The following is a 23234-nucleotide window of genomic DNA, read 5'->3' as shown; positions in this document are numbered from 1 at the left end:
TTAGAAATTTCAACATTACATGCCCCTAAAAAAAGCCTTTAGTAACAGCACTAATGCTTTCAATGTTACAAAAAGCAGTGATACTACTTAAGCAATGTTTATTTTACTTCGGCAAGTAAAGCAACTGCAACATCCACACATAAAAGTAAATATAACACATATTTTAAAATATTCTGCTTTTTTAGCCATAGCAGGCTGGCATTAAGTCCTACCCTGCTGTTTCTTTGAACCATGCCCTACATCAGTGGTCTAGAGCACTGTATAGTTGGCTACACAGTAGCATTACTGAGGGAAGAGAAGGAGAAACAACTGATTGTGAAGATGAAAATTTAGTTGAGATTCTGCTATCCCCCACAAATTTACACACACACAGTGAATAAATCTGTGGGGAACTGAAAACAAAATTATCTTATCTCAACCTAGCCATTAAGCTCTGTTATACTCAAAACCCTAAGAAGAAGCAGGGAGCTCTCAAGAGTCGTATGAGTAACAAGTTGCTTTATGTATGTTATCAGTATTTTATTATTTGCTTCAAAATGACTGATGTAAATGTCCAAGGAAAAAATTAAAAAAAGATACTAGTACAGGGATGTCTCATTTATGCTATTTTGCTTCACCAAGAACTGAGGAATTCCAAAGCCATAAAATTCAAAGGGGCTTCTAGCTAGCTATCTCCTTTGAATTACACCTCTCTCTTTTTATTCTATCAGCTATCTGATCTTCAAACTCACAACAAAAATGAAGGACTCCTGACACCATGGATCCATAACAATAGCGTGGAACAACACCATGGTATCAGTTTTGCAACTTAAAATTAATCAGGTAGGTCAAAGGAATGAACAAAAATAATAACCAGTCTGAAAAGAAAACATCATCCTGTGTGAGAATCGATTTTTAAGTATGAAGTTATTGTTGTAAGATAACACCAAGCAAATGTCATTCACAAACTTATTTATTTGAAAGCACTCAAGGGTGACTATGCCAAATTAAGGTTCTACTAGAGAATAGGCATTCCATAGCTGTTCACACAGCTGAAATCTTACCACAAAATTAGGAAATTTTATCTTCAGTTTAGTTAACACTTGAACAATTTCATCAAATTCTATGAACATAAAGGAGACTGTGACAATAATTCCAGCTGTCTGAACACTCCAGTTTCGATCCAGGCACTCCAGCGCACCAGCACCATACAAGCAAAGAGTATCTCCTTCCACTTCCACTAAATGAGACTCAAGAACAGACAAGCCTTGTACTGCACTGCTCAATATTGTATCAAGAGACCTGTAGGGAAATAAAAATGCAGTGATGTAAATGAGATTATTTTGAGATAGTAACATGATTCTATTGAATGACTGTCCTTTCATTTACCAAAATCCAGCTGCATTAATTCATCTGGTTCAAAACCATAAAGGGCTGGAAAATCCTCTTTCCATCAAGCAATACCGGAGATGCTCTACTCCTTAGGCAGAAAGGGTCTGGGTGTATTTAAGCTGGGGGGGGGAGGTGGGTAATTTGAGAGTATTAAATAAATAAACTAAGAAGTCACTCGTTTTTAATAATTTGCTGAGAGTTTTTAATTCAGAATGCTAATTTATGCTGTGTTGCTTTAGGTATCTAAAACCAACTTCAAACAATGTATTTATTCAAGCAAGGTCACCTTCAAATTCTGTCTGCTACACAAAAAATGTAGAAGTTATGCCATGATTAATTGCTTTAAGAACAGACAGTTGTTAAAACCAATCCAGGATAATGCTACTCACAGTACTGAACAGGTATTTTTATTCTTGAACAAGAATATCACTCTTTCCTCAAATCCATATGTCCATTATCTGATCAAGGTATCAAGATTCATTATTCTGCTTAGAGATGAGAATAATCTTATTATATTTGTTTAATCCTTATTTAATAGGAATAAGTAAGCATTTTTTTAAAATAATGTGAGCTTTCCAATTCACAAAAGCTATTTTACAATTAAGCAACAAGTTCAGATATTCTCATCTCCTTGTGTCTTACTTCATTATAAAAACCAGCAGCATTATCTGCAGCTTCTTAATTATAACATACATTGCCATGTATTTAATCTTTTTAATCTGCTTAAAAAAAAACAAACTGGGGATAAAGATTTTCACACTTTCATTTCTCTAACCAATCATGAAGGAGAAAAATTCCAAACCTAAGTCTCCAATTAGAAAACCTAAATGCACTGTAATTTGCATAAAGGAATCATAACATATGCAAATAAAGCACACAGCTTCTTCTGCTAACATCTCAGGGGGCTGAAATTTGATATTTCATTGAAGTAGATTTGTAGACCATGTTGCAGAAATCAAACTAAAAAGCTTTCACGAGAACATGGATACAGATTTTATGCATTATATTTTATCACTGTAGATTTGACAAAAGAAACCAACATTCATGGTTAAGAAGCTACAAGGAATAAGCAAATTTATTCACTGTATCCAGCATAAGCAGAGAGAGCATTGCACCAAGATCCATCCTACAACTCCAAGCAAAAAGTCTTAAGATGTTAATTAAAAGCATGATTTCTCAAGCAAAGGGGATTTGTTTATTAAAAGAACAATAGTTCTTTCAGCTACCATAGTTACATTGACTTCATCACAGCGGATGATTACTAACACTGAATTAAACTGTGAAGAAATCAAGTAAGCAAAAAAGCAGTGCCTGAACATATGTTTGGGGGAAAGCTTTTGAAGTATAAGAACAAAAAAGACTATAGCAATTTAAAAATACTAAGAAAATAAAAAAAGTTCCAAAAGATGCAGCACTTGACTGGAGATAAAAAACAGGCCTAGACACTGAGACTTAGATGGGTTCTGTTTGTGAGAGGCAAAAGCTTCCTGCCTGTACCTGACATCTCTTGTGTTTATCTGGTACAGGAGGAAGCTGTACTTCCTACTGAATTCATGCAGACTATTTTTTCAGGATTTGCCCAAGCTCGCCAAGGCTAAAAGTGTGCTGGCTTGGTTTTAGCCGATTGGGTAACAGGCACACATTGTTCACTAGGTCCAGCATTTGGTTTTTAAATCATGCAGAATGCCAGATGGCCATCTTTTAGATGCAAATGAGCAAGCCACAGTGTATCACCAGAAAAACAACAAAAAAACACAAACAAAAACCAAACAAAAAACCCACAAACAAAGCACCTATACAATATCAAATATAACTAGCAATGCAAAAATTACTTTAGGAAAAATTAGACTGGGAATAAAACTAAGTCAAAAAACTGCTACTGTTAAAACAGCAGGGGTATAAGGGCAGTCCAGTAAGATGCTGCTGTTCAAACTAAGAACACAAATTCAGAGTGAGTTTATGAAGCCTCTTGATACACAAAGAGGTTACAAACATCTGTAATGCTTGTACATACTCATTCTGTTCATTTCAACGGAAGACAACCATCTAACTGTTAAGGAAATTAAAAGCCTTGAAGAGGCTAAAGAATTCATGCTTAACATTTCTTCCAAACACGAAGTCCTCCTTTATTTAGCAAATTCACATAATTTAGCTTACACTTCTTTAGGCAAGGAGTTGTATTACTTAATATATGTTCCTTTTTATTAATGGCTAACAGATTTAATCACTAAGTAAAATGTCATTGCAGGATTGATTTGGATATATTACTTTTGATAATGAAATACAGTGAGACCTCAGAGACGACAAGTAGAAACCTGGAATATAGGGTATGAACAAGAAATATTACCCAATAAAGTACCTGCTTTCTTCAGGAAATACATACGCAGCACTGCCATTAATCTGACAGGGCTCATCATCTTTATCTTGGTTTAAAGAAGCCACAAGAGCTGTTCGATTCTGCTGTATCTCCCACTGACGAGCAATATTAGAAATTGTTAACCGCTTCTTTTCCTGAAACAAAGTTAAGATATACAAGTTATATCAGTGCAGTATCATCACATTTGTTTGTTCTGAAAGAAATATGCCACTTAATAAAAACATTTTAAATGTTCTAAATTGAAGAAACAAGAGTACTAATATGTGACTATTAAAATGAAGGCAGTGTTCTAATGCTATTTTGCATAACTGCCAGCACATCATTTCACAAAATTTGCAGAAGAGAAGCAAGAGAAGTAACATAATAAATCCTCAACTTCTGAAAGAATGAAGCTAAACTATTTGGTTTGGATAACCATGGAAGTCTCATTTCGACAGGCTGGAGCTGGTTGTGATACTGCTCCCACAAAAAAGGGCAGACTGCCTGTACTTTCCTCCATGCTGCTAGAGTGACCCCAGCACTTAGCTAAGACAGTTATGCAATTGCTGTGAGTGTTAGTAGTAATTACAACATACTCTGTGTGTGGGGAAAAAAAGTTATCTTCTGAAAAATGGAAAAAGTCAATTTCCTAAAAATAGAAAATGAAATTACCTTCGTGACAGACACAAGGACTGCACCAGATCTAGGTTTAAATATTTCATAATACTTTTAAAGTAGCTCCTATATTCTAGACATGTCCTGTCAATGAATCAGTATTTCAAAAGCTTATTAAGTACTTGTTCTTGTGTAGTCATGCAAATCATGTCAATTGCCTGCAAATCTATGAACAGGTTATTATTCTATTGCATCGTATAGATATATGTGATTTAACATATGCAATTTAGAATACTTTAAAAGGTGAAGGAAAAAGGTACTTTGCAACAAGTCATGGACTGGCAGCTGAACACTAATCAAATAAAAACTATACTACATAAATAATATCAAAGGGTAAATTCATTGTTAGTTTCACTTCATTTTGTTTTACTGAACCAGATCTAGTTTTGCTTCATTTTGTTTTACTGAACCAGATCTAATTCTCTGGGAGTCAGCCATCACACTGCTAGACTACACTCAGTGAAACTCAAACAGTGACTTAGGATTTCTGAGAAGAAAATGTTATAGAGGAACTTCTAATAAAATAAATTTACATCGACAGAACATGGAGAAGACAGAGTATCACCCAAAGCCAATGATTTCTTGGTATATACTATCACACTCTAAATTGATGCTGCTATAGAAATACCACTTTCGAGTTCATAGAAAATAACAACCTTAATTTAAAGCCTCCCACTCTTGGAAGTATTAAACACCCATCATATTCTAAGAATCCTTTAATTTCTTTCACGTATTTCACAACATCATTATTGGAACTGCAACACAAACAAGTGTCCTAATATTCTGGAATGGAGGTAGGGAAAAGGCAAACCTGATTTTGCCCTTTGTTGTATAAACAGCAGTTCATAGGCAATTCAACATAGTTCAAATGTGTATTTGTCATTAATTTCACCCATGAACAGAGGAAGGATAAAAGTTGCATAGTCTTCAGATGTATTAATGAGTATTCTTTGATGCTATGAAAGTCTGGATTGAAACAGCAAGTACTTCTTAGCTCCAAGCTTCAATGACCTCACATTGGGTCTAAAAGGATCTCAGACAAGCTAAATCGTTATTAACCATCATTTCCTTAAAGCATAAGCTATTCACCTTTATCAATTTCTTACCAGAGTTCAAAGCCCATCTAACACCATAATTTTAAATGTCATTATATTAATTCCTGTCTTGTTTAGACTATTTTGCTAGGCTGATTAAGATACAAGAAAACAACACAATATTTATTAGGATTTAGAAGGCTATAACAAAAAAACCTAAAGGCTAGAGAGGCTTTACTTGTTTTAAAATTGAACATTTACATTTCTGTTTTAAAACAGGCTCTATGGCTGTAAAGAAAAACAAGAAAGTTTTATTATAGCCCCTTTTTCCAAACAGGAACAAACCCAGTAATTTATTTGACATGCCTATGGAGAAAGGCAGGAGACAAGGGTAAATGTAAATTTTCAAGTTTAATTAACATTTTTGATACGTTGTTTGACCTATACTCACTATGCTCCTACGTTTAATTTATAAAAGTAACACATGACTGTTACCATCACATTGATACATACTTCTTTTCATGGTGGGTGAGCTGTGGACATCACTTCAATGCCGTTCACTAAGAACATGTCTCACAGTACTCTGTGCTGCAGATGTGAAGTGCAAACCACCACAAGTGAGTATTTAATTGAAAACCAGAAAACAGCAGATCAACAAAAAAAGCACCAATTTAATCATCTGTGACTGAGATTTATGAAACCTATCTATTTTCTCAAGAATAAGGAACTGCATATCAATGTTTCACAATAAAATATTTAACAGCTACATGAAAATCCTTCATGCTGCAGCTATTTAAAGAGTAAACACCATGATGTGTTTCAGTGACTGATAATGCAGAGACGGATCTCACAGACTTAAACCTTGACAAAAATTATGTCCATAATTGTCTGTAACTGACACTGAAAGTTCACAAAGATTATTTTAGTAATTCCCTTCTTCTGAAAGTTTTTATCATTTTAAAGAGCTCAAAACTCTTCTTTCACATTCAATCTACCCAAAGAGGCATGATGTTATCTGGTTAGAGAATACTAAGTGCCCAACACTTACAGTCTTCAGTGATGACCAGGCTCCATGTCACAGAAAGCAAGGAAAATTGAAATAGTCTGCATTTTATTCCAATTACATTTAGAAAATTCTGTTTGTTCTGGAGGGTGAGAGTCTCCTCACAACTCCAGCTACCATACAGCTCTACTTCGTTTGCCCTCAGTTATGGGCTGCAGGATTACCACAGGGCTTTGAAAATTTCCAAGAATTCATTTTACAAAAAGCAAATTTTAGAAGTATGAAGATTCTGCTATGTAAATAGCAAGAACCACTTCTTGTTCCAATAAATATTAAGTTCAGCCTCTGTTGGAAAAGAATTACATTCTCTGTACATTTTGAAATATAATCTCAAACTTTACCAGAGGAGTGGATTTTAAGAAATAAAAAATACATAACAATAACAATTCATTATAAAAATAATAAAAAGTCTGGGAAAAGAGAATTGAAGAAACTCTTACTATAGGAGAGACAAATATATGCAAGGGAAAAAGCACTTTTTTCATGCAGTGAATAGAGGAAAACAGCTATTATTCACTATTGAATGAGTGTCTACAATTTCATTTACCCTGCATACAGTTCAAGAAAGTATGGATGAAAGTGACAACAAAAATTCCAGAACATAGTTCTCTAAATATTTTCTTCATGTTTAACAATGAATAAAATCCTATAGTTTGCAATTTTCTTTACTGGACATTGCATCTGTGAGCAGATAGCTGTAATTCAAATGTGTCAAACAGGAAAAAAGAAACCAGAATCATAGCACACAAGGGCATATCTACAGAGAAAAGATATACAAAAATCACTGAATCATGCAAACAGTAAGTGGTATTTGGCTCTTATGCTACTTAACTATTTGAACACAAGAAAAATACTTCAATTAAGCTACCAAGTATACAATTTAATGTTGAAAACTGAATAATGGCATTATACATATATTTTTCTTTTACGGGAAGTTTTGCCTCCACTAGCAAAATGCACTGAGAAATTGAGGCCACCAAGACAAACAATCCTCTGCTACAAAGAAACATTACATGATGGTTATGAACTACAAATAAACACCTACATTTTTCCAGTCCAGGGACACAGCTACCTTTTCAACAGCAAAGAACAGCACTGTGTGCATATTACTTACTTCCTATTTCTTCACATTACTGAAAACTTACACCAAAACTTCAAACCTGAAGAGACTTTAAGTACATCAGCATTTTGCAGGGAAAAAAACAACCAACCAACCTTAAAAATTCCAACAAAAAAAAATAATACCTGAATAAAAATAAAAGGAACACCCCCAAAACCACAACAAACAACAACACTGCTCAATAAAAACTCCAAACAAACTGTATCCAAGACTTCTTTGTTATATTTGGGCTTTGTTTTGTTTTTAAAACAGAAAATCAAAATATACAGAGATACAAATACACAGGAAATAAAAAAAAAATAAATTTAGGCACCATACATGGAACTTTTTTTTTCCATTCATAAATTTAAGTTCTTCTAGTTTTTATATGACTTTTAATAAGCTGTTAACATTCTGTTTGTGTCTCTTGATTTTTCAGAATTACACAACATAAGCTACATGTCTTACAGCCTCCTGCAAATACTTTGTCTAATCCCCTTCATGAATATGATTTTACCTAGGAAACTTAGCTGTATGGATACATGAATTTTTTTTGTTAGTTTGCCAAATTGAAACAGCTTTCTTTAAAACTATTACTCAATGACAAAAAGGTTTTAGAGACAAATGGCAATATTCACACAACAAATGGAATGCAGATACTCTTAGATACCTGAACTTTGGTCCCATATTAGCAATGTAGTTCATTTAATCACCAGCTCCATAACAGTATTCTCAAGTGCACCTCAGACTCCCCTGTTAGAACTATTTCATCTCATGTATATAAGCATTAACCAGGCCATGTGGTCTGGCAGATAAGCCTTCTTCTGAAAAAGATGACGGCTGGAGTCTAGCTGGTGCTCTGATGACTGCTTAACTCTTCCTACAAAAGGAAGAACTTCAACAGGGAAGAATGATGGAAAAACTACCTCAGAACACCCTGCATGGCAGCAGTTCAGATAACTCACCTGAAATGGTGGAGACCAAGTTCAAGGAATTTGAAATCACTGCAAAATCCTGTCCTTTACTCTGGAATTATTTTATCTCTGGATTTGTGAAAATTAAGTTTACCATCTTTTCACATACATCACACTCATGTATCCAACTAGGGGTTTTTGCTAAAGTACAAATGACATATTTCACTGCAGAGTTTCAGTTGCAGAGTGCACACTTTGAGCAGTAAAATGAAAGTTTAAGAGATAGAGGCATAGTGGGACATGTTAAGACTAGAGCGAAGTATACTAAGATATAGATTATTACCGTAAACAGATTTACAGTAGGCTTAAAATAGCCATGGAAAATACCTTAAGCAAGTTCTGTTTATGGCTTTCACGTTTCCTTTCTTCCTCTTTTCTTGCTGCAACAGATGCCATACGTCTTTCTTCTTCCTGGGTGAAAAATAAGAAAATCCATAAAAGGAAGAATTAACCAGGTTCTGAAAAATATAACTGATAAATCATTACCATATGTTTGTGTTGGGATTTGAAATACAAGTTTCAATACAATTTTAGGATTAAAATGTTAATTTTTCTAAATACATTAAATCCAACAAAATTGGTAATTTATCAAGAAATTCAGATGAAATAGAAATCTACACAGATACACATACTGAAGATAAAGCTATTTAAAACTGGTATTTGTAAAGGTCTTTGAAAACATATAAAGCATATGCTGAGTATAACTGAAAAAAAAAATTTCAAATAAAACAGTTCATTATAATTTTGTATCTTCATAGTGGCTTCTGTATTAAGCAGCATTTTTTAAACAAAAGATGCAGAGCAAAAGAGCAGAATTTTATTTATGCTCGAATCATAATCTAAGACTGATTCTTATCATTATAACCTGTTTCCAGGGGCTTACTTTTCTAAATTAGCAAGACAACTTGAGAAGAATACTTCCAAAGTTGACTATAGTATATTAACATTATTCCTTATCAATACCTACTCAAGAAGAAGTTTCAAGAAGAAAGCCATTTATTCCTAAATAATGAAAGTCATTGTCCTGCGTTCAGTAAGTGAAGATGCTTAATTTTCCTGGTACAGCAATTTAATACTGCAATATAACCATATTAGGTTGAATGCTCCCCATTTACAGAAGTCCAAACATTCTCATATCATGGTATTTTTAGAACCTGTATTTTCCAAGTAACAAAAGAAATGTTCACTATGAAGTAAAAAGTGTAGAGTCCTTCCAACACAAATATTTGGGAAGCATATTTTAACTTATTTTGATTTACTTCACATGCCATTGGGTGTTCCTATTAAAGTGTCTTCCCAAAGCATACAGAAAGTGTTTTGATTTTCCTCAAAATAGAAAGCTTTTCACTTTCCAGGAAATTAACAAACAAAAATGAACAGAAAACATCAACCATGAAGACACTGATATGTTGAAATTTCTACATAATTAAAACATGCTATGCTTAGTGCATTGCAAGAACCCCTAAGCATATGGGTGAATGCTTACTAGGTGATAAAACAAACCAGGAATTTCACAACCACATTTTTAAGAAAATAATTTCCAGTGCATAAGAAGTTGCATTCACATAGCAGACTTATTCTTCATCTGTAGACAGTGTCCCTGAAGCCCACTGACATACCATGGATTTTGACACCAGTTTGAAAGGTGATTAAACAATGCATTTCCAAATTGCTCCTCCACGACTTTAACCTAACATGCACATATTAAACGTGAGAAATATCTCAATGCAGATTATGGCATGAGGCTTTGGATAGAGTTAGCTTCTCTAACCCAACTATATGCCACAATTTCACTGGAACACCAATTTCCCCGGAACGCTAATTGGAGAGCCATTTTTGTTTGTTTGCTGGGGTTTTTTTGGTGTTTTTTTTTTTTTTGTTGGCAGCCACCTCTCCTACTGGACTTTTTAGTTCTTCCTAAACAGGTAATCCAAGGGGCTGGTATCACAGAATTACAGAATAATCAGGTTAGAAGTGACCTCACAAGGTCACTAGTCCCTGTTAAAGGAGGATGAACAATAAGTAAATAATTACAGCCACACAGATACATAAGGTCTTCTGGATCCCAACACAACAAAACACCACACAATGGCACCCACTACTTGAATGGGAGTGTTCAGAGTGAGGCTGTGAAAACACATTAAATAAACCCCATGAAGTTAATATGCCACAAATATGAATGTATAATTAATAAAGTGAAATAAAAATGTGTTGCTCCTCAAGATATGATTAAAAATGTTGAAAACTACAAACATTATTCTCATGACAGCCATTTACCCCAATTACATGTTACAGTGTATTAAGATTGTGTTTACTTAAAAAAACCTGAAAGCTCATAATAAACTGCAAGAACTAGCAAACAACATCAGTGAGATCCTGCTATAGGAAGTGCGTTAGAGTGGTTTTGTGGTGTTGGGGTGGTCTGTTGTTTGTTTTTTTTTTAATTTTTTAATTAAATCTCTCCATTTGACCTTGTACTTATTTTAATGTGGGTTCCTAAAGAAACAAGTTTTACAATTTCAGTGTCTTAATCTTCTGTAATGACTTTTCAACACATAAAACATATGAAGTAATAGAGTGTTTAGATGCCTCAAACTAAGGTGTTGGGGTTTTTTTTGTTCCCTAGATTATATAAAATATTTAGTTATATAAAAATGGTTTGTAGAAAGAAGAAAATGTAAACTAGCTCTCCCACCAAGGGAGAGGACACAAAAATTATCCATTCTACTTGGCAGAAAACAGGTGGCTAATCATCCCAGAGACTGCCCCAAACTAGCTGACTCATTACTGTGTTTCACACTGGGAAATGTGAGAATTTAGAGAACAAAATGACAGTCATCTAAAAGAAAGCAGCCTTCATTAATTTTATTCCTTTCAACTACTTAAGATTTGTTGTTTTTTTTTCAAGCTCCCTAATTCAATTTTCTCTCAGCTTCTACAAATATCTCTTCTTACTCTATCTTCCTTCTCAAAGCCTTCCTTTTCCCAGTCCAAATGCATACTTTATGACAGTCTTCCACACATGAGGAAGTCAGTCCAGTACCTTCACTGCCAACAGTCTCAATACATTCATACAAAGAATGAAATGAACTAGTGCAGATTATGTTCTAACAAAAGTCTTGTTAACTATGACTTTTTTCTTGATCAACACTTTACCCTAATTGCAGGCATTAAAAAATACTTCTACTTTTACAAAAGAAATCAGCTCAGCCTAAAAAGAAAATATATCCTAGTTTTACTCAGCATTCATACAGGCACAACGATAGAGAAAACATCTGAGTAAAGATTAAGGGATAAATATACTTGTCCTGGAATCTGTATACATTTCTTTATTAATTTTACACAACATATGCAATCCATCTTAAAAACCAAACAACGTCACAAAATATCCCTAAAAAACCTCCACAAAGTCATAAAACAAAGCCCTTAACCTTGCCAGTATTCTTTTTTACTATCACCCCTTCTTCTCTTCTAGCTCCAGCAGCTCTTTCAAACTTGAAACAAAACCTTGCTGGAAAAGGGGGGATGCTTTACCAGAAGGTCAAAGCGCCAGATCACTACAAATGGACTAGGATGTCCTCTTGTATACAGATCTCTATTTAGTAGTTCTCCACTTTCCATCTAAAAAATGTAGTAAATGAGTAAGAAGTCACCTTCACAAAGACTAATATATTTTCTCATTTTCTGCAATGTGACTTTGAAGTTGCAGGTTTACATTCTCAGCATGAAGCAACAGAAAGTTACTACCACCCTTATAAAAACCTGCCATTGGAGCTCCAACAGGAGCATACCTGTAGCTTTGGCAGGCTGGTAGCTCCCCCTGCTGCTACATGAGCACTACCGGAACTAACGCCACAGATTTTGGTCAAACCCAACATTTCATTAGTCTTTGAAGAGGTAACATCCAGCAAGACCTGAATATGATCCTGAAGAGCCCACAGTGGAATGCATGTATACTTCCTCACTACTACTTTATTATTCAAATAAGTTCTTTCTCAATAAATGATACATTAAAATCACAGAAAAAGATGCTAGATTAGCACAAAGGGAATGAAGCATTTCATTTTCATAGTATATCTACCTTAGTAGATAGATTTTACTATAGATTAGAAACAGCTATAGTATACTCAATATAGACTACTTTAGGTAATGGAAAACACAGAAAAAGAAGAATTTTGAAGAATGGTCTGGAATGTATATTTACGCTTTCAAGGTATAAAGAGACTTAACACAGTACACTTAAAATGCACAAAATTCAGCTCACTTGCAGAAAGCAGACTATGTTTTATGTATACAATAAAGGCTGATTTTATATGAGAATGAAGTAAGAATGTGAGGATGGTTCTAGCAGAAATACAGCCATGTATAAGTACAAAAATTTTGACAAATCATTATGTGACATGAGATATATCTCATTTGACAATGAGATATATCTCCATTTCTTTTACCTTCAATAGTACTTCAGTATATTTTTGCAAGACCTGATTTGAGAGAGAGACTTACAACCCATAAAACTGACTTTAAAAGTCCCTCAAGTATCTCACTTTTAAGTGTAAAGAAAGAAAAAAGAAAAAAGGGATCCTTCCCTAAAAAGAGGTATACTCCACAGTGGCAATGAAATCGATAATGATTTCTATTCTCAATAAAGCAGTAGAACCTACTCCCTGATCAACAGAGAAATATGTAAGCAAATAATCAAAACCAAACACTGCTGCTCTCTTAACTTTAAGCATTGAAGCCCTATAAAACCTCAATGAAAAGCTACAAATTTTTACTGTTAAAAAGATGCAGCTTGTCTTTCCATTTGGGAACCACAGGAAATTTAAAATACATATACACTATACATAAACATACATATAAAAATATATATAGACTTAAATACTGCTGAGAAAGTATGGATAGCAAGTGTTTCTGGTTAATCCCTCAGTAAGGGCCATGTACAAATTCATATTTTAATATTTTATTATATGTCTGTAGGCAGTACCTGTTACAGAAAACTGGAGGTAAAAAGATCAGTCACAGCTAAACTGTAAGGGCCACTAGACAGGTCCACTGTTTCAGAAGTTCAAACTAGGAAACATATTCAAAAAGCTCCAGTGCCCAGAAAAACAACCATTACAGAACACCAAAAAACACAAATGGCCATCTATGCAACCCGAGCCTGCTTTGACTGTAACACACTTCAGCTGCACATCAGCCATACATCTAGTCCCATTACCTTACAACCAAGGTGGACTAAAGGTGTAACTGTTACAGATGGTTAACACAGGCAACACACAGTAATCCATCTGGCCATGGTAATTCAGCCTCCTCTCCACTCTTTAAGTCTCCAAATTGATCAATTAAAGTTTGCGAAAGTAAAAGATTTCCACTGAATTAATGTTTTAGATAAGCAATATAAAGTGGACAGCTTTTTTCACCTAAAAATCACTTTCTAGTGTGGACAATGGAGAAGGTGTTTTCAGTCTTACAGTGAAATTCATTTATGAGTGAAACTCACTACAGGCAAACAACTTCCACTAATTTCACTACCACTGGGTCAATGCCTCAGAGGTTTAAGAGTTTAAATCTTACATTAAAAAACAGCTTCGGAATGAGAGGGCCTAAGAAAACACCAATTCCCTCACTGATCAGGATTTAAAAGTTGCCATGTGATGCAATCCCTTAAATAAAGACAAATCTGCCCTAAGAAATATTAGAACAATTACAGAGAAAAATGCTTTATCCTAAGTGCAGAGTATTTGATTTTCATGGCAGCTTTATTTTTTTTAATAGTTCCCTAAGGCAACAGCAGTTGCCACCAGACTTGCTCTGAGGCTCCCTTTCTCCTCTCAAGAACGGGTGAAGGGGCAAATGGAGGGGAAGGAGACAATTTCTTTATGTGACTCAAAATTCCTGAAATACTAAGAAAATGATCTTTTCAAAAGCAAAGTAATTAGCAAGTATTCAATTAAAGTCATTATAAATCCACAAAAAAATAAAAAAAAACGAACACACAAAATACATGTGAGCAAACAAGTGTTTAGTATTTTTAATGCTGGGAGTAAACTGCCATGTCTGAAAGCACTTTATTTTTAAAATTAATGTTATCCACATACATGTTACATTTTGCACCATAACTGGCTCTATTTTATGATCATGGTGGATTTGCTACAGCAAAATAGGATATGGAGTAAAACTACAGGTCCATTATAATGCTGTACAGTCTGTGTACAAAGTAAATGAGCACTTAAAATAGGATATATCTATCAGCACCTTGTCAAAAAAGAGCTGCAACACTTTTGCTTGTAAAGCATATTATATTTGTTATCTTGCTGTTGGATCGTTTTCTCTTTTAAGAATACACAGAATTAACATGATTATTCCTATATTAAGAGATAAAATATTTGACTTAACCATATGGCCCCCAGTGACTGCCCTTCATCCTCCACCTTAAAGTGTATTTTCAATAATTCTGTAGGAGACTGAAGTTGTCTGCAACTCCTCTCTTGCTTACCAAGGTTACTTGAACTTGAGCAGCAGAAATCAATAGGAAATTAGCTAAGGGAGAAATATAGACACATAGGAACTGTGTGATCACCAGGTTTCCTTAGCGAGGCAGACTGAAGAAACCAACAAGATTTTTAAGGAAAGAAGATGCCAATAACATGAATTCAAGGATAAACAGACTATTCCTTTGGAAGAAAAACTCTTTTTTTAGCTATAGAGCAAATCAGCAAAGACCGTGTTGGGAAAGTTCGAACCAAAAGCTTTGCAGATTCTCTCGTCACATAGCAATTGATCACGCAGTATTTAACAGTAAAGAATTTAAGCATTTAAAAATAAACATGTTAAAATGAAGTAAAAAAGCAGGTCCTTGCATAATACTGAAGAACAAAAAGGTACAAGTTTTCAATATTGTAACATCTATATACCATTCAACTCCACACTAAAGAAAACACTGTGGTATTTTTAATATACATACATAGACAGACACCCCTACATTTCACTTCCCAGTTTAAGGATCTAGCAAATCTGATGAAAACAGAAATTTCTTACTGTGATTCTCTTCATATCTAGCTGTCGGAGCTGCATCATATGATGGAGAACAGTGTGTTTGTACCATGTCTCCTGAGCTATTGGATTGCCATCAAGGGTGATATCTGATAAAGATGAAGACTCAGCAAGGCACAGAATATCCTCAAAACTGTAACCAAAAGAGTTTAAAGTTTTAATGTCATAGCGTAGGAATAATTTTGAGATGGAAGATTTTATTTGCTAAGGACAGAACATTAATATTTTCCTGTACTGAAAAAAACCCCACCCATCAATATTCTGTATGATAAATCAAACTATAAGTATTTTGAAATACCAACAGCTGCTGCTGTTAAACTTTTTAATCTCTTCACGTACAGGTAGAATTAGATGAAGAATAAGGAGAACTCATTAACTACGAGAGCACAGTTTTACCTAAAAAAAAACCCTCACCTAAAACAGGATATGTATCAGCTCATATTAAAAAAAAAAAAAAAATATTAAAAAATAATGCAAAGCTTATTTGCCATCAAAGCCAGTATGAAAACCATGGCAAATACAAGAAAAAAAGCCAACCACAAATACCACAGAATGTTGTTTACAACATCATTAAATATCAGAAGAAAAACAATTATAGAAGCATCATATTTATCTTCAAAAGAGGTTTGACTTCTGTTCTGAGTTCAGTCTACAAACACTAACAAGTTGGCTTTTTAGACAACACCTGATTTGGCTTCCTGACAAAAATAACTGGCCTGTATAAAGAATATGTGGAAATGTACAGTTGTATCATGTTCCTTTTATTGAAGATGGAAAGAATGTAGTTCAAACAAATAGTATTTTTAAACACCACAGAACTATTTAACTTGATTTCAAAACAAGCTGAATTTACAGAAATAAATATGACTCCCCAGTTCCTTTTCCGAAATTGTGCACTTTGGCCTTCAAAAGTCAAGCCTTATGAAGTTGAGTAAATTGAAGCAGAAAGTATGTAATAATTAGACTCGGTAGTTTTGAGAATGAAGTTCAAAAAATCTGCTAGTTACAAAAGAATCACTGATGATCACAAACATACAAACAGAGGATCACTTTACTAGACAAATCTTTATGACACTCTGAAATCAGAGACCATTTCTGAAGAGGAAAATATGGAATTACTTTATGGAAAAGCTTTACTATTCTGATAATATTATGGACTGCATCAGCTGGTTATATTCTCCTTACTCTTGGTGGCAGAAAGAGTCTTCCTCTACACTTGGAAGTATTCCAAACTTTAATTATGCACTTAATTATGAACTTAAGAATTGGAAATCATATGCAGTACGAATGTTTATGTTAAAGACTATCATTGAATAAAGTGGCAACTGTATCATTCATATCACTCAGCTTTCAAAAACCATATAATCTGCTGAGGAATAACATTCAGCTGCAAAGGGCTTCAGATATACCAGAATATCAGATTATGAAATGAGATATCCCTTAAAGAGTCTTTTTATGACCTGGTTTCCTTTCCATAAACCAGTTTGCATAACACATTTTAGGACGATCAGGCTGACACTACTTATGTCCTGAAGGTAAAAGACAATCTTCCCAAACAATGCAGAAGTTAGTAAAGCAAACTCGTAAGCATGACAGAATAAGAAAAGATAGCTATTTCCATTTTGTGTGACAAATATGGAAATTTTTTTGCCTTAAAAAATTAGTTTCAAATAAATGTAAATATATTTATTAAAAGCATATTTACTCCACGCACTTCCCACTAAACATCTAACCAAACAGTACTTGCCATTACATATGATTTACAGATTTTTAATTAAACTAATCTCTTCAGGAAATAAATGACAGAGAAGTTGAAAGTTTGCTAGTGTTTTCAAGATCTTCCACTTATACATACTGCTGTGCTTTGAAATTCTCAATGCTCCAGAATATTCATTCCAGAGCCAACACATGCGTGTTCATCCTGCTTTCAGCTGCCCTATTAGCAGCAAAATTTTAGAGCTAAACAGTAGCGCAAAATAGCTGTTTCACATCTTTGTATGAAAATGTGAAAAACAGAATATGAAAGAGAGACCTTTAGAAACTCAACCTAGAAAACTAAATATACTTTACTTGTCACACTGACACCCCAATGCTAAGCCAAGCAAAGCTATAACACAACACACTTAGCAAGCAGATGCATAATTTTACAACCAAGCTTCTGTCTGCTTCCCAGCATGCAGACTGCTGTGACAGAGCCAAGGGGTAACCACCCTATAGGAAGCAGAGGCCATGTCTCAGTGCTCTCTCTAGCCTCTGTTATCTACAAAGGAGTCTTTAACCTGCTCCCAAAATACAAATCAGCTGTGGATGATGCTGTTTCAGACTGTCTCAGTCAATCATCTTGAATGGAATCTCTGCTGCTCTTTCCAAAAGATCTTCTCCTGCAGAAGCCCCACTAAACTACAGCAAACACCTCTCCTTCCCTGTTCTTTCTTGCTAGATCAATTTATCTATGCTAAAATGGCAGTTTTGCCAACACAGATGCAAGTTGTGAATTTAGGCGAAATTATCAAAGTCTTTTCTGCAAATCTTTTCAGCATAGATCAGTTTTACATCTTGTGTGCATGCTCAGAGTCCTGCATCCAATTCTCCCCTCTGCCTGAAGGGATGCAAAAGCAAACCCACTTCTCCCACCTCATATGAGAACATGCCATCACTAAGCCAGGGAATACTCTGGAGTGGTCTAAGGTCAACCTCCACCAGTGATAAGCATTCACAGAAACACCTGTCCTCTGTTACAGCCTACTTGCTTAGAAAGACAGTTGTTTCTTCTCTATACAGATGCATCAATGACTTTAAAAGCATATTCCATAAAAGGGAAATAAACATAATACTGACCAGGACAGCAGTGTAACAGTGAAAATATGTACTCCCCCCCCCAAGATTTAAAAATAGCCTACCCTGGTTTCATATTTTGCAATGTGAACAATAACCCTCTAGATCTCAGTGGCGCATCTTTCCTGAAGAAAAGTTTCTCTAGTTTCTTCCCAGCACCACATGACAAATTCAAAATCGGATTTCCCCCCCTTCTTTATAACTAGTTCTAGAGACAGAGATACATTACCTTCAGCCATTAGGCAGAATGCCTTCAGTTTGTAACTGAATTTTTTGGGCTGAAGCCAGAAGTAGGATTACTTTTGTTTCAGATCAACTTCTACAACATTCAGTTCTAGCTTATATTATCTTGCCAATACAGATGCTTTTACTAAAAGCTCTGCAAAGAAGCAGCAGAATTCTGAGGCACCCTATAAAGCTTGAGGGAAAAAGGAACTGGTGATTAAATCCACGATATATTCTCATGCCTTATATAGTGACAATTTTTAAAAGGTATTCCCAAATCTTCTACTGAAATATTTGTGCTAGTATGTATCAATTTCAGACTTACAGATTTTTGCTGACAGAGGAAAAAAGAGAGTAGCAAAACTTTCCAAGAAAGCACTGCCTCAAAAATGCTACTTTTAAAATGGTCACTAATGAGATATTTTAATGAACTGTAATACAAATATATCCAGGTTTTGGCAATATACTTTGTTGTTCATTTCCATTTGTGGGTTTTCTCTATGCACCTACAGACGAATGAACTGGAATACCTTTGTATCAATTTGATTATCTAAAGAAAGAACAGACACAGCTGTTTCTAGGAAAAATAACTTATAAAACTACCATATGGCACAGAGCAAACCCAGGTAAGTGACTCAAAACCACACAAAATCATTTAAAAGAGTTATAGGAATGTTAAGATGCAGCATAGCAATTCACTAGTATTACAGTTGCATATAACTTCTTCAGTCAGTTCAAACGGTATCAAGCCAAGTATCGGAAAACAGATGGTCAAGAGTATATTTTTATATTTAGTCAATTTCCTGTTAGAAGACATATCTACTACAGAAGTCAAAATCAGGAATTAATCGGGTTTTTAGCCTTCTTTACTGCCATATGTAATAGAAGGATTATTTCAAAAACCAAAGCTAAATGTGAGCATCAAAAGAAACTGTTTCTTTGCTTTAAAATAGTGACTGGTAAATAAAGAGTTAAACTGACTGGTCCACCTATCTACCCACATATATATACAAAATTTATAGAAGAGCAATGTCTTTCATTTGATGTTAAGATCTTATTTTTATACCTATTCCAACTACAAATTAAAACCAAATTACGTATTTGCAGAAACGTTCTGAGTATTTCTAGCTTACATGAAACATAAAATTAGATTTATCAATAGTTTAGCTGAAGCCTCAATGAGTAACAAAAATCATAATAAAGTACCAAGAAGCAAGCTACTAAATACATGAAGTTTGAGAAATCTACTTTGAAAACATCACAGAAAAAAAATATCTTCTTCCTTAAATACTGTGAAAATAAATGTGAAAAAGGAGTCAGGAAACTGTGCAAGATATACCAAGTATTTAAAGAGATTCAGAAATTCTAGTGACTGCAGTGATGCTCCCTGATGGCAAGGGAGCCAGCTACTGCAGTCCCCTCAGTATTTCTGCCAAGCTAAGACTGTTTTTAGAAAAACAGAAACAAAAGGCAGGTTTCAGTTCTGGAAATTATTCAAGAGAAGCAAAATGCTACCCCCTCTTTTTATTATGCTAATTTAAAACATAAAATAAGAAGACTAGCAGATTAGTTAAGGAAAGAGCAGATTAAAGATTCCTGCAATTCATCTCTGATTTTTTTTAATGCTTAATACCCATGAGTATTTAAGGAGCTCTACTGCATTTGTACTTTAAGAACATCAGGAAGACAGACAAGTAGGTTGGAGCTGTCTGCAAAAAGCATAATGCAGGTCAACTTAAAATGTTCCAAGTAGCTATTACAATAAAAGCTCACGCTAAGTGTAACATTTTACAGAGAAAGCAGATACCACAAGAACAACATGGTATTTCCAGGAGTTGGAACATGAAGCATCTTTCCCCTACACGAAATTAATGATTCTAAGCAAAGAATGCTGGTGGTGATTAAGGGACAGGAAAAAGGACATACCCAACTGAAGATAACCAGGCACTATTTAATAATTTTGGTTTTTTTTTAATACTGGTACTGGTGTAAAGGCAGACTCCAAAAATATCTGAATATAAAAAGACATAGAACAGACACATTTTTTTCTATTTATAACAAAATGCACTTAGTTACTTGATACTAGAGAAACCCTGCTTTGAAAGTCGAGCTAGTCTGGTTCTGTCATCTGGTTTGAAAGGGAAATAAACATGAACAAACCTTTCAGACTTTATTAATATATGGGCAAACTAAATACAAGCATGAAAAAAAATCTAAGCATCGTAAGCAGAATCTGACTCAGCAGTTTCTGTAACTCCATAAATACAGTGATGGTATGTTAAATAGAATATGTACCTTTTGTAATGTTAGTTTAACAAATATCTGGTTTAACAGTAAAACTTACTTACAACAATATGCTTAATTTTGATTATCACTGTAAAGAGTATGATGATTTTAAAATTAAAAATAAAAGTTTCTTGGTAGAATTCTCATAGTACAAATACATTAAAATGCAAAGGATTCAAGAAATGTTATGTTTAAATAGAATATACACAATGGCTTGATTATGCTGTTAGGGGAAAAAATAGTATTTGCACTCACAATGTTTTAATTTACATTTAAATGAAATACAGCTCCTAGAGTATATTTTAAACTACTGATAGGAAGCAAACTGCTATTTCCCTTACCTAGATATATTGTTGAAGCTGAGGAAGAGACGCTGGAGACATGGCAAAGTATCCACATCTTTCTAGAAGGAAAGATAGAAGCATAAATTCAGTAGCTGAAAGTAGCTTTTGAACCTCTCCACTTTCCCTGATGAAATACAATCATTTCTATGCTATAACCTTGCTGCACCATTGATTTCTGCAGCTCCATTTCTCCCTACTGCAGACTGCAAGGGAGTGTTTCAGGGCAGATATCCATGCTGCAGAACAAGCTGCACCACTTGCAAAGCAAATGATGTTAAAGAAAAAGAGGATAAGGCTGCTGCCGCTTTATTTTTGGGAAACAAGCCAATGTGCTGCCTCAGCATTTACGCTGCAGGATAAACACACTGGTTAAAAAAAAAAAAGGTTTCTTTCATGACCATGCTGAAATAAGGTTTTTGCAGCAGTGCAATTAGCAGCACCAAACAGCAATGACTTTTCTGCCAAAAAATGATCTGAAGGACTGTCACCTTTACAATTAAAATTCATATGGAATGAGTTTCCAGAACAAGTAATCAAATTTAACATATGCTACTAAAGACCTTCAGATGAAAGCTCTAAACAGCAAGTAACACAAATATTATTAAGATGAAACATAACAAGTACAAACTTTATTTATGAAATACAAATCCGTAACAGCCACACAGCAGAGTCTGCAGTGATTCATATGCTATTCAGACTGCACACCTCAATCCTCAGTTATGTATCTGCACCTCCTTATCCTACTAAGGAACATACTCAAATTTGCAACCAGCGGACATAAAACTGTTACACTACAGGGAAGTGTCACAGGACTCACTACGTTGATTTTAGCCACAAAATCACATCTACAGCCCTTCTTCCCTCCATCTGATTTGTGACATGCCTGCACCATGTTTGAGATAAAGAATTAGTTCATTCTACCCAAATAGATGAGCACAAGACAGCTCTAAACAAACCAGGCAGCTTCAATTAATGAAACGGCGAATGTGAGCTAACGGTCAATGCCAAGAGTCACAGCTCTGCATACAAGAAGCAGTGCTTGTCTGACCAGGCTTGAAGAAACAAAGCTCCTGGTTCAGAGCTGTTCCAGATCCTCACAGATTAGGGTATGGAAAGATTGAGTTCCCAACAGAATTCCATCTGGACACACCCTCTGTCCCTAAACCTGCTCTCACTGTCTATGCTTAAAGGAGTGGGGAAGCATGATACAGGTTAATATACACTTGAAAACAGGCATTATAGAGTTGTGCACAGTAATTCTTACGTAGCAATAATTTTAACTAATCAAAGAATTTTGCATTGAGGAATGCAAAGTAACTTCTCCTGAAGACAAATTCCCTTAACAAGCGTATGCTGCTGTCCTGTAAAGTACATCACAAGTCTCACGGGCGTTACAGCAAAAAGGAAAAAAAAAAAAGAAAGAAAAGCCTCCAGCTTCTTCAGCTTTGATTCAGTCGTATAAAGCAATTGACTCATACAGGACAGGAATTCTTTGCAACAAGATGGTGAACACCTTGACCAGTCCTCCTTCAAACCTAAGATCAAGATGCAGATGAAAAAAACTGGAAGTCTAAGCTTTTAATACCTCAAAGCAATCAAGCAGGTCTGTCTTTCAAACAAAAACATAGTTCATCTTCCTAACAGTGGACCCCAATTCACAACTGGATGGAAAGTAAATAAATGTTTCATAATTAATGGTATGCATAGATTTATGCTTCAGATATAACATGAGACACTTTGTAATTGTTTATTATGTATGTTTGCCATTTTCCAGAATGGTCAGACTTCTCAAAGACACTTCAATCCTGCAAGATACATTTCTGCCATAAACCAAGCCTCAAGACTGCCTTTTTAAATCCTACAGCTTTGGACACACTACGTTGCATTCTTACAAAAATAACTACTTAAGGTTCATGAAT

The 23234-nt window shown here is 34.7% G+C and overlaps 1 protein-coding gene across 3 annotated transcripts in view; it reads right to left on the bottom strand.

The window, feature by feature from the left end:
- LRRC49 (leucine rich repeat containing 49) overlaps positions 1–23234 on the bottom strand; it is a 48107-nt gene that overhangs the window by 8151 nt on the left and 16722 nt on the right. For 2 of the 3 annotated variants that reach the window (XM_062627034.1, XM_062627055.1), the window contains 5 exons: positions 21313–21374; positions 15611–15758; positions 8900–8983; positions 3719–3882; positions 1044–1281 (listed from right to left, as the gene is read on the bottom strand). In XM_062627034.1, coding sequence (XP_062483018.1) covers positions 1044–1281; positions 3719–3882; positions 8900–8983; positions 15611–15758; positions 21313–21374 — 696 coding nt within the window. The remainder of the gene's footprint in view (positions 1–1043; positions 1282–3718; positions 3883–8899; positions 8984–15610; positions 15759–21312; positions 21375–23234) is intronic. The other variant, XM_062627046.1, reaches the window with a different exon arrangement.

The sequence above is a fragment of the Pezoporus occidentalis genome, unplaced genomic scaffold (assembly GCF_034315485.1).
Source record: "Pezoporus occidentalis ecotype Australia unplaced genomic scaffold, CSIRO_AGI_Poc_V1 ctg11, whole genome shotgun sequence".
NCBI lineage: Eukaryota > Metazoa > Chordata > Aves > Psittaciformes > Psittacidae > Pezoporus > Pezoporus occidentalis.
This window is presented reverse-complemented; position numbering and strand designations above follow the sequence as displayed.